General features: G+C 50.1%; 1 protein-coding gene across 1 annotated transcript; it reads left to right on the top strand.

Moving 5' to 3' along the window:
• Positions 1 to 261: 261 nt before the first annotated feature.
• Positions 262 to 11,853, top strand: Z519_06531 (uncharacterized protein; the record flags this gene model as incomplete). The annotated part of the gene is made up of 2 exons (XM_016764271.1): positions 262 to 328; positions 383 to 11,853. 2 exons carry the CDS (start codon positions 262 to 264, stop codon positions 11,851 to 11,853), a joined length of 11,538 nt encoding a protein of 3,845 aa, XP_016619353.1.
• Positions 11,854 to 12,754: the final 901 nt, after the last annotated feature.

Below are 12,754 nucleotides of genomic sequence, written 5' to 3'. Positions count from 1 at the left end.
TTGTTTCGTATTGTTGCAGGGAGTTCAGTTAATTTCGTCTTAACATCTTCTTCTAGCGACCAATTATTTCCATTGCACGCCTGCCGCTGCGACTATTTTACTCCTGCGATCGGATCCAAATTCGCGCATTTGCAAATGGGCCTTTGGGAAGGTGAATCCTTATGAAGGCGCTCAAACCCTGCGATACATCTCTTTCTCTACGCTTAGCCGGCCTTTCCACTTCCTCGACCAATCGGGGGGTAGACTAGGAACGACATCACCATGGATGCCTTCCAGAAGATCGATGTCTATGTTGCGAGGCTCAGTGATCCAAAGATTGGCAAGTCGCGTACCTGCTATATGCGGCTTTCTCCAAACTGAACTGACTCTGATCCTTTCGCAGATACGCGGACCAAATCGAACGTGGCTACCGAGCTTCGCGACTCTATTGAATCCCTATGTACACCCTCGAGCGTCTATACGAAATTCCTGACCAAGTTATGGCCCGTCTTCAAGAAGATCTTGGAAGGGAAACCAGACTTGAACCCGACCTCCTTCGAACACATACTCCGAAACCAGATTCTCGAGATCTTGCACCGACTGCAACATCAGCTGCCGGAAGTCGAACCCTTTGCCTTGGACATGGTGGAAATGCTGATGGAGCTGGTGAGAGTAGAAAATGAAGATAATGCTGTACTATGCCTGAAGACGATCATGGATCTCGAACGCCACCAACCCATTGCCACCGCTTCAAAAGTCCAGCCTTTCCTCGACCTCATTCAAGAGATGTTCGAGTTGATGGAACAGGTGGTCCGCGATACCTTCGATTCTCCTGCACCTCATCATCAAGCTTCATCTTCGACGTCAAATCTTCAAAGCCAGACCTTCCAGTCCCCACGACCCGGCTCGCCGGCCACGACAGTGTCGGATCCAGGAACGGAAAAGAAAGAGCACGCGCCCCTGGCAAAAGGTATGCAATCCTTCAAGGTCCTGTCGGAATGTCCTATCATTGTCGTTTCTATATTCCAAGCGCATCGGAGTATGGTGGCTGCCAATGTCAAAAAGTTTGTGCCCTCGATCAAGGGAATTCTCCTGCTGCAGGCAAAAGCGCAAGAGAAAGCGCACGCTGAGGCGGCTGCCAATAAAACTATATTCACCGGTGTCAGCAAAGAGATCAAGAACCGTGCCGCATTCGGAGATTTTATCACCGCGCAGGTCAAGACTATGAGTTTCCTGGCCTACCTTCTCCGGGTATACGCAAATCAACTGACAGACTTCTTGCCGACTCTGCCGGGTGTTGTTGTTAGATTGTTGAAAGACTGCCCAAGGGAAAAGTCTGGCACTCGCAAAGAATTGCTGGTTGCGATACGGCACATTATCAATTTCAATTATCGCAAAATCTTCTTGAACAAGATCGACGAGTTACTGGACGAACGCATCCTCATTGGTGATGGTCTTACAGTGTATGAGAGCATGCGTCCATTGGCATATAGTATGCTTGCAGATCTTCTCCATCACGTGCGAGACTCGTTGGATCGCAATCAGATACGGCGGACAATCGAAGTGTACACGAAGAACCTCCATGACAACTTCCCGGGGACAAGTTTCCAAACGATGAGCGCAAAATTACTCCTCAACATGGCCGAAAGCATCACTAAGCTGGAGAATAAGGAGGAGGCAAGATATTTCCTGATCATGATTCTTGATGCAATCGGCGACAAATTTGCCGCAATGAATTATCAATATGAGAACGCTGTGAAGTTGAGCCGCCAATATGGAGACAAATTCAAGGAGAATCAAACAGAGACATATATGGATGACAAGGACCAGGTTCCGGACTGGGACGAAGTGGACATATTCAATGCCACTCCTATTAAGACTTCGAATCCGCGAGAGCGAGGTGCCGACCCGGTCAACGACAACAAATTCCTCTTTAAGAACCTTGTCAATGGCCTCAAGAATATGTTCTATCAGCTGAAGACATGCAATCCTCCAGGTCTGAACGTAGACCAGGCCAGCATTCCTATCAACTGGAACGAAGTCTCCTTTGGATACAACGCTGAGGAAACACGAGTTGTTACCAAGCTCTTTCACGAAGGCGCACGGGTATTTCGCTACTATAGTGCGGAAGCTCCAGTACCAGATACGCAGTATTCCTCTCCAGTTGACTTCATGGCCAGCCACTCAATGGCACAAATGACGCGAGAGGAAAAGGAGTTGCTAGAAAGCTTTGGGACAGTATTCCACTGCATCGACCCAGCCACCTTCCATGAAGTCTTCCAGGCTGAGATCCCTTACCTCCATGAACTAATGTCTGAGCATACCGCGCTGCTACATCTCCCCCAATTCTTCCTTGCTAGCGAAGCCACCTCACCGGCATTTGCAGGGATGGTCCTTCAGTACCTAATGAACAAATTACCTGAGGTCGGATCGTCAGACATTGTCCTATCCTCGATATTATTGAGGATGTTCAAGTTGTCATTTATGGCCGTCACGCTGTTCTCCACGCACAATGAGCAAGTTCTGCTTCCGCACATCACGAAGATTATCACACAATGCGTGCAGCTGTCGGTGACAGCAGAGAAACCTATCCATTACTTCATTCTTCTTCGGTCCCTATTCCGGAGTATTGGTGGTGGGCGCTTCGAACTCCTTTACAAAGAAATCTTGCCACTGCTCGAAATGCTGCTGGAAACTTTCAATCATCTTCTCCAAGGCGCTAGGGATCCGCATGACCGGGATCTGTACGTTGAATTGACGTTAACTGTACCGGCTAGACTCAGCCATTTGTTACCGCATCTCAATCATTTGATGAGACCCCTGGTCGTGGCTCTTCGGGCTGGCCCCGACCTTGTTGGGCAAGGCCTTAGAACGCTCGAGCTCTGCGTTGACAATTTAACAGCAGACTACTTGGATCCGATCATGGCACCGATCATGGATGATCTGATGACTGCCTTGTTTGAGCACCTGAAGCCTCAGCCGTACCAACATTTTCACTCCCATACGACGATGCGCATCCTTGGAAAACTCGGGGGGCGCAATAGAAAATTCCTGAACCATCCGCATCGCCTGTCTTATCGGCGTTACACTGACGACGAACCCAGCTTTGACATCCGATTTCTTGAGACCAGCCGCGATCGAGCTTTCCCTTTGGATACTGGCGTCGACCTAGCTATTCGGAAACTCACTGAGACAGCTAAAAGCACAAATACGAAGGCATTAGATCTCTACTACAAGCAGCAGTCATTTAAGTACATCAGTAACCAGGTGAAACTGTTCATCGGCCACGACCATCTTCCAGACGATCTCGCGGCTCTCCTTCGACTTCAGGCAAACGACCTCCTTTCGCGGCGGATTTCGACATATGCCGACATGCTGGCTGAAAACGAATTTGGAAAGTCGGTGCAAAAACGTCGAGATCAGGAAGAGAACTTGAAGAAGCTCCTTAAGGCCTGCTTCACAGCAACGGCTGTCCCGGATCTGAAGTCTCAGGCCGAAGCATTCATTCAGAATATATCGCGTCATTTTAGTGTTGTGGAACTCGGGCAAGCTCTGTGCGATTCTGGCCGAAGAACCAAAGAATTCGACGTCAATCTGGGTGAAGGTGCGGTCCATCTCAGCACCCGCATCTTAGGCGATGTTATCTGTGATTGCCTGGCCTCAGACAACATCGTCATCCGCGAGGCTGCCGAAGCATCGATGCTAGCCGTGCTTGACACGGCTCGCACCATCTTTGGCAGTGAAGAAAAGGCGGCTAAACTGCCTTTCTTCACGCACCTTACTCAGACATTCTGCCACAGATGCCGCGAGGTGGAGTGGTTTACCAAGGCCGGCGCTACTTTGGGAATACAGATTCTGGTCAAGAAGTTCAACCTGGGCAACCCTTTCCTCAACAGTAAGCAACTTGAGATAGTCAAAGCTTTGCTTTTCGTGATCAAAGACACGCCTCAAGAGGTCCCAGCAAGCACCCGGATTACTGCCCAAGAAACACTGGATTTCATTCTTCGGAAATGCTGTGCTGGTCAGACACGGGAGATGCTCGCCAACGAGAGGAGCACTATCCACGCCCTTTCTGTAACATTCAGTCTGGAACTCTCTCACATGAACACGCATGCACGTGAGACAGCGCAACATGCCTTCTCGACTATGGCAGAAGTTGTGGGGGTTGAGGTGCATGAGCTGATTGCCCCTGTTAAGGAAAGATTTCTCCCACCGATCTTCAACAAACCACTTCGAGCTCTTCCCTTCCTCTCCCAAACTGGCTTTATCGACGCCATTACATACTGCTTGGGTCTAGGTCATGATCTCGTCCCATTGAATGACCAGCTCAACCGACTCATGATGGAGTCACTCGCTCTCGCAGACGCGGATTCTGAGATCCTCCACCCAAAACCTGACGAATACAACAATGCTCAGCTGATTGTCAACTTGCGTGTTTCATGCCTGAAGCTCCTTTCCATTGCCATGAGTTTGCCAGAGTTTGCAAATGGTCCGCAGAATTCCAGCCGAGCCCGGATTATTACCGTCTTCTTCAAACTGCTTTACTCGAAATCACCCGAAATCATCGAGGCTGCCAACGCTGGCCTGAAGGAAGTGCTGGTCCAGACCTCGAAGCTCCCAAAGGACCTGCTCCAGAATGGATTGAGGCCTATCTTGATGAATCTCCAAGACTCGAAGCGACTGACTGTCGCTGGACTGGAAGGCCTTGCGAGATTACTGACTCTGCTGACCAACTATTTCAAAGTTGAAATAGGCGCTCGATTACTTGAACATATGAGAGTCATCGCTGACGAGCAGTTACTGCAAAAAGTGTCCTTTGGGCTGATAGAACAAAATCCACAGATGAAGATTGTCACCGCGATATTCAATATTTTTCACCTCCTTCCCCCTGCTGCTACTAGCTTTATGGGAGACTTGGTCAACAGCGTCCTAGATCTGGAAGGAAAACTGCGCCGTACTGTCGCTAGCCCATTCCGTCATCCGCTCATACTCTATCTCGACAAATATCCCAAGGAGACGTGGTCGTTCTTTCAATCGCGCCTTCAAGAGGAGAAGTACGGTCGCTTTTTTGCGCAAATCCTGAGGTCGGAATCTAGCGCAACTATTCGCGATGCTGTCATGAGCGACACAGAAGCGCTTATCAAGGCTGCCTTCGACGTCGAGGGAACGCAAGAGCGCCACACAGCGGCAATCAACGGGATCTACATCGTACACTCAATTTGCAGTTTTGAGTCGGCCAGAGACTGGCTGCGCGATCAGGAGCAGCTCAGAGCCAAGATCTTGACTGCCGGCCAAGAAATCGAGGGAGAATTACGCAAAGATCAGCTGCAACCTTCACAACGCCTGCGTGCCGAGCAAACCGGAGACCAAGTTATGGATGTATTGACACAATACTTGACATCCTCGCCAGATGACCTCAACTTCATGATCGAGCTCTTTTCTTCGGCTGCTCAGGGTACCATAAAGACTCCCTTGAAGCTGTCGAAGTACATCTTTGACGCCATCATCACTAATCATTCTGCAACCCATCGGTACAATATTATCGAGCGATGTCTCGACGTTTATTCGCAAAAAGCTGAACCTCACAAGGTGAAGACGTTCCTGTTTCACAACGTGGTCAATCCAATTATGGCAAGAGATGTGCAGAACATCCGTCAAGAGGAGAGCAAGGCCGAGCCACTAGCAGACAGCAAGTTGTTCAATCTCTTTTTGGAGCGTCTATGGAAACCTGCAACTCCTGATCCGGCCGACGACTCATCTCAACCAGGTGTGGACCATACTCGTATGGAAGCATTGCAGCTCTCTGCGTTCATCCTGAAATACCACAAAGATGCTGTTTCAGAGGATCGAAAAGACATCATCAAATATTCTTGGGGCCACATCAAACTGGAAGATGTCATCAATAAGTACGCAGCTTATGTCCTCATATGTTATTTCATCAGGTCTTATGACACTCCTCCAAAGATCGCTGTGCAGATCTACAATCAGCTATTGAAGGCTCACCAAAATGAGGGCAAAACTTTGGTTACACAAGCTTTGGAAGTGCTGGCTCCAGTACTGCCAGCGAGGATAGGCGTCAGTGGCAATACCCCTGGAGACAAGAGAGCACCATCCTGGGCTAGGTTACCGCGCAAGATCCTGAACGAAGAGACAGGAAACCTGCAACAGGTTCAGAGCATCTTCAACTTCATTGTGCGTCAGCCCGATCTCTTCTATGAGTCGAGGGAACTGTTCATCTCGACGATGATTCAGATGCTCCACAAACTTGCTCCTCCACCAAACCCCTCCAACGAGAACAAAAAACTCGCCTTGAACCTAATTTCGTTGATTCAGCAATGGGAAAGCCGACGAGTCTCTGCGGCGTCTCCGCCCCAGACTGGAGCTGACTTGACGCCTTCACGCAAGAGAGATACGGTTGGGGATCAGAAGCTGGCGCCACCACCGGCCAAGGAGAAGAGCGAATACGTGATTCCGCTTGAGCTTCGCACGGCTGTTGTAAAGTATATGATTACCTTCATCACTTCTTTGCCGGAACGCTTTCCCGTGCCGGCCGCAGAGCTCAAGGCCAAGACCATGCAGAAGGCTCAGCAACAGGCTCTGTCAAATGACATATGCAAAAAGGGCGTTCAGCTCCTTCGAGATCTTTTGGCACCCAATCTGTGGACAGATGTTGATGTTGGTCTTTACGAGAAGCTGCTCGATCCGATTCTAAGTGGGGAAAAAGCAGACAAGGCGGAGGAGAAACATCTGACTTGCATGGTCAATGCTCTACAGGTCATGCGAATCCTATTGAGCACAAAGACGAATGAGTGGATCATTAACCATATGGAGAAGATCCAGAAGCTATTGGAGAAGCCGCTGAAGATGGAAGAACCCGAAATTCAAGATTGCCTGCACCTGGTGACTGATGATGATAAGTCTCTTCCATTGGTTCGACGAGTGCTTGAGGCGGTTCCAACACAAAAAACGGATGATGCAGACGCAATGGACTTGGACGCACCACCTTCAGACTTCCCGACCCGATATTCTAAGGTTATGGTTGGTGAAGCCTTGTCAAATGGCAGCTACATTTCAGGTATTAATAACCTGTGGACTCTTTCATTGGTACGGCCGGCCGATGTGGACGACCATATCAACGGGGCGATGAAAGCGTTGCAGCAGAAACTGGCAAAGGAGCACATTAACGCTTATATGATTCCGCCTGGCCCTCCTCCCCAAGGTTGGCGTCTGGGCGAGCCATTGATGGATCCTTACGAGTTTGCGCTCGGCGTTGATCTTATCAAGAAAACCATCGATATACTATCATCCCGCATGGGAGAACTCAATGAACAGCGACGACCGTTCCTTAGTGTTCTGGCCTCACTCGTTGAGAAATCCTTCAACGTCGAAATGTGCAGCAAAGTTTTGGACATGGTGGAGAAGTGGGTGTTTAACTCGACCGAGCCATATCCGACGCTTAAGGAGAAGACGGCCGTGCTACATAAGATGCTCATATTCGAAAAGTGGCCCACTCAAAATCTTCTTGAGCGCTTCCTCGAACTCGTGTTCAAGATCTACGAGGACCCCACGGTAACGCGGACGGAGCTGACTGTGAGGCTGGAGCATGCTTTCTTGATCGGAACGCGCGCAAAAGATGTGGAGATGCGAAATCGCTTCATGAACATATTTAACCGCGCCTTGTCCAAAACCGCGAGTTATCGGCTCAACTACGTGTTGACCCTGCAGAATTGGGACACATTGGCAGATTCGTTCTGGTTGAAGCAAGCCTCACATCTCATCATGGGCTCTGTTGAAATGTCGATGCCGGCTCGCCTCCACCCAGAAGACGTTCGAGTTTGTCCCATGTCTCAGTTGTTCAGCCTCAACCTTGTCAGTCCTGAGCAACGAAAAGACGATGCAATTATCGAAGACAGCCTCGACGCTCTTGTTGTTGCACAGCGCCGGTTCAATCAAGAGATTCATGAGGTAAAAGTCCGTGACCTTCTTGAACCTCTCACTCAGTTGCAGCATATTGACGACAATGTTGCATACGATGTCTGGGTCAAACTATTCCCTCTCTGCTGGTCTGCCCTGAACCGGGACGAGCGTCTTGACCTCGAAAAAGGAATGGTCACCCTCCTCACCCGAGAATATCATCAGAGACAACTGAATCTGCGCCCCAACGTCGTTCAAGCATTGCTTGAGGGAGCAGTTCGAGCCAAACCACGGTTCAAAGTGCCTCCTCACGTCATGAAATTTTTGAGTAGGACTTATGATGCATGGTACACTGCGCTTATTTCATTGGAAGAATCCACCATTGACCCACTTATCGACACCCCAGCAGTTCGTGAGAGCAATCTCGATGCTCTAGTTGAAGTCTATGCCGGGCTCCAGGAGGATGACCTGTTCTATGGAGCCTGGAGAAGACGGTGCAAGTTTATGGAAACGAACGCCGCGCTCTCGTATGAGCAGCATGGAATCTGGGACAAAGCCCAGCAACTCTGGGAGTCGGCACAAGTCAAAGCACGAACTGGTGTTGTGCCTTTCTCTCAAGGAGAATACTACTTGTGGGAAGATCACTGGATGATTTGCGCCCAGAAACTCCAACAGTGGGATCTGTTAGGCGAATTTGCAAAGCACGAAAACTTCAATGATCTTCTTCTCGAATCGGCCTGGAGGAACTATGAAGCTTGGACTGGCGAAGAGAATCGGAATCAACTGGATGCAATGATCAAGTCCGTTTCTGACGCTCCGACACCTAGACGAACCTTTTTCCAAGCATTCATGGCACTACTACGATACAATTCCAAACAGATGTCGCGTGCCGAATTCCAACATGTCTGCGACGAGGCCATCCAGCTCTCCATCCGCAAATGGCATCAACTTCCCAAGCGTATAACAAATGCTCATATTCCCATCCTGCAGAATTTCCAGCAGCTGGTCGAGCTTCATGACGCTAGCGTTATTTGCGACAGTCTCATGGGCACCAATGAGCGAAATCTTGACAGCAAATCACAAGAGCTCAAGCTTCTCCTGCAGGCCTGGAGAGACCGGCTGCCGAACATCTGGGACGATATCAATGCGTGGCAAGACCTGGTTACCTGGCGTCAGCACGTTTTCCAGCTTGTGAACTCGACGTACCTGTCTCTTCTTCCTCAAGGCGGAAACAACGTTGGCAACAACTCATATGCATTCCGGGGTTACCATGAAACAGCCTGGATTATCAACAAGTTTTCGCATGTTGCACGGAAACACCAAATGCCCGAAGTATGTATCAATCAGCTTGGCAGGATCTACACGTTGCCCAACATCGAGATCCAAGAGGCTTTTCTTAAGTTGAAAGAACAAGCCCAGTGCCATTATCAGAACATGGCCGAGTTGAACAGTGGTCTTGACGTAATCAACAATACCAATCTCAATTATTTTGGTGCGCAACAGAAGGCTGAGTTCTATACGCTCAAAGGCATGTTTCTGGCAAAGCTTCAACACGCGGAAGAAGCGAACGAAGCATTTGGCGTAGCTCTCTACTACGATCTTCGTCTACCGAAAGCATGGGCGGAATGGGGCCAGTATTCCGACCGCAAGTTCAAGGAGACCCCAACCAACATCGAAGCTGCCAGCAACGCTGTTAGTTGCTATCTCGAAGCGGCTGGATTGTACAAAAGTGCCAAATCAAGGAAGATGCTCAGTCGAGTATTGTGGTTACTTAGCCTCGATGACGAAGAGGGCCATATTGCGAAGGCGTTTGAAGACTTCAAGGGTGAGACGCCGGTGTGGTACTGGACTACGTTTGTTCCCCAACTACTCGGCAGCCTCGAGCATAAAGAGGCACGGCTTGCCAAAGCAGTGCTAGTGAAGATCGCCAAAGGATTCCCGCAGGCATTGTTCTATCACCTGCGTGCAACACGAGAAGATTTCCTGGGAAAGAAAAAACAGTATGAAGCCCAGAAGGCCAAGCAGCAGAAGAGTCAGGAAGAGAAAAAGGAGGCCGGCTCACAGCCCGGCACAGCCAATGGCGAAGCTCCTGCCAATGGACCATCGTCTCCCAAACCCAAGCAAGAGCCTGATGCCGATACCACCCAGGCGAACGGTACAGAAGCTCATAAGAAGCCTGAAGAGCCCAAGAGGCCGTGGGATTTTACCGATGAGATCATGGCTGGCCTGAAGACCGCTTTCCCCTTGCTTGCATTGTCAATGGAAACCATGACAGATCAGTTGTCGAAGCATTTCAAGTGTCCGCCAGACGAGGATGCTCATCGACTTATTGTTGCATTGCTAAACGACGGTTTGCACTACATCAGCCGGGCGCCCATGACTTATGCCGAAGGAGCCAAATTGCCTCCTCAGACCGAAGCTAACGTTGCCCGATTCGTCCAGTCCGTCCTTCCAGCTCACATCCGCAAGTCGTTTGAGGCGGATTTTGTCCAAACCAAGCCAACGATGTATGAGTACATTCATAAGTTAAGGAAGTGGCGAGACAAGTTCGAACAGAAGCTCGATCATAGGCAGCAATGGGCACCGTTGGAGTCGTACAGCCATCATCTGAGTGAATTCAAATTCCTCAAGTTTGACGACTCGGTGGAGGTCCCTGGACAGTATCAACAACACAAAGACAAAAACACCGACTTCGTCCGTATTGAGCGCTTTATGCCAACCGTCGAACTTGTGCGAGGAAACAGCATTTGCCATCGCCGCCTAACGATTCGCGGCCATGACGGTTCTCTGCATCCCTTTGCGGTTCAGCACCCAACAGGTGGCAAAGTCCGTCGCGAGGAACGCATCGTGCAACTCTTCCGGATCTTCAACCAGACACTGGCCAAGCGCAAGGAATCCCGTCGCAGAAATCTATACTTCCACTTACCCATCTTCGTGCCAATAGCACCGCACATTCGGCTAGTCCAGGACGACGCCTCCTATGTGACACTCCAATCTGTGTATGAAGACCACGTACGCAAACTTCCTCACAACACTATGTCCCGGGATGACCCTATCCTCTTCGTCCTCGAGAAATCACGCACCATCGCCGAGCAGCAGAAGACAAATCCCAGAACGCCTGAACAAGTTGCCATCATGAAGACCGAAATCTTCACCACAATCCAGGAAAGATGGGTCGCCAACACTATCGCATTGAAGTATTTCCAAGCCACGTACCTTTCTTTCGAAGACTTCTGGCTCTTCCGGCGACAATTCAGTTATCAGTTTGCGGCGACCACGTTTATGACATATATAATGCATATGTCTGCGCGGTATCCCATGAAATTCTCCATTTCTCGAGCGACTGGGGATATTTGGGCGTCTGACCTGCTACCCAATCTCAATTCAAGTCGAGCGTTGTTCTATAATCCCGAGCAGGTGCCATTCCGGTTGACTCCAAACTTGCAAACGCTCATGGGACCCCTGGGCGTCGAAGGGATCTTCACGGCAAGCTTGATGGCAATCGCGCGGTGCCTTGCTGAGGGGGATAACGGATATGAAATGGAACAGCAACTTGCTATCTTTGTGAGGGATGAGATGTATAATTGGGCTGCTGGGCGGCCTCAATCTAGCGGAAGTGGTGGTCAAGGAGGGGATCAGAAAATGGAAGGGTCACATTTGAGAGAGCTGGTGGCGATGAATGTCGAGTTCATCACGCGGCGCGCACTGACGTTGGCGAAGACACAGGGCAGTGTCGGTTTTCCTTCGACCGCTTCTTCGGCAACACAAACCGCCAGTACTAATGGAACTGCGGCTGGGGGGGAAGGAAGTGCAAGTGCCGCCACGGCTGCCTCAAACGCCATTCCCACAGGCGTCACAGGTGTCCTTCCTGCGTGTCAGAACGTAGTGGACTTGGTCAGTAAGGCGACCGATCCTACGCGGCTTAGTGGAATGGATGGGTTGTGGATGCCTTGGCTTTAAATGGCAGTCTTTGGAGAGAAAAGCTGGTGAAGGAGTTTCACCCAACAATGGATTAATGGATCCGACTTGGTATCGATACGGGTGCAGGGTGTTCTCCAGCGTATGGGTCTTTGTTCAAATACATTCATGAGTTTGCTAAGGCGGTCTCGGTCTCGGTCTCGGTCTTCTGGGTCTGAACAGCTCACAGCATGGCGTTTCTTCGAGGCTCGATAGGGAAATATTAAGGACCAAGTGAAAATGGCCTACGGGAATTGACGATTGGGTTGGGCGACGGCGGTTCAATTTACTCGGCGGCGGCGTTTTTGGGCGAGGGGAAGGCCCCTACGGCACAGGACAGTCCAGTACCTCATCTCATCATCATTTTCACACAATTGGAATATGATACTGCTCCCGACTAGAACGGGGCAGGTTTGGCGAGAGAATATGCATGCGACCTGGCGAGAAGGAAGGGAAACATGAGTATGGTGGCTATTCTGCTTCGTGTGTGCCTCTCTCGAATCTGATCTGACATATGGCTGGTGCTTGCTTGATGCGTCCACGAACGAGCCTTCAGCGAAAGAAAAGGGGTACGGAGGGAATGGGAAACGGGAAAGGGGGATGAATGCGCAAGGGTGGCTTGCTTCTTTTTCCTGTTTGGTTTGTCATGCCGCGTAGCCCACCAGCGTGCATGTTTCTTGGTTGTAGGTAGCAGAGCAAAATCAAACAATCCTCGGTCGGGTATCCAAGGGCTCGATAGTAGTAATATTCTTTTTTCATTGATCCCGGTCCTTTGAGTCCAGAAATCAATCCTCTACCGCCAGCTGCTGAATTAGACTCTGCATTTCATTGTACCACGGCAGTACAGTTGGTACTCGATAGGGGGGCTGAAGCTTAGAGCTCAGGTGGTAACGCAACGAAACCC

Source organism: Cladophialophora bantiana (assembly GCF_000835475.1).
Source record: "Cladophialophora bantiana CBS 173.52 unplaced genomic scaffold supercont1.9, whole genome shotgun sequence".
In the NCBI taxonomy this organism is placed as follows: Eukaryota; Fungi; Ascomycota; class Eurotiomycetes; order Chaetothyriales; family Herpotrichiellaceae; genus Cladophialophora; species Cladophialophora bantiana.
This window is presented reverse-complemented; position numbering and strand designations above follow the sequence as displayed.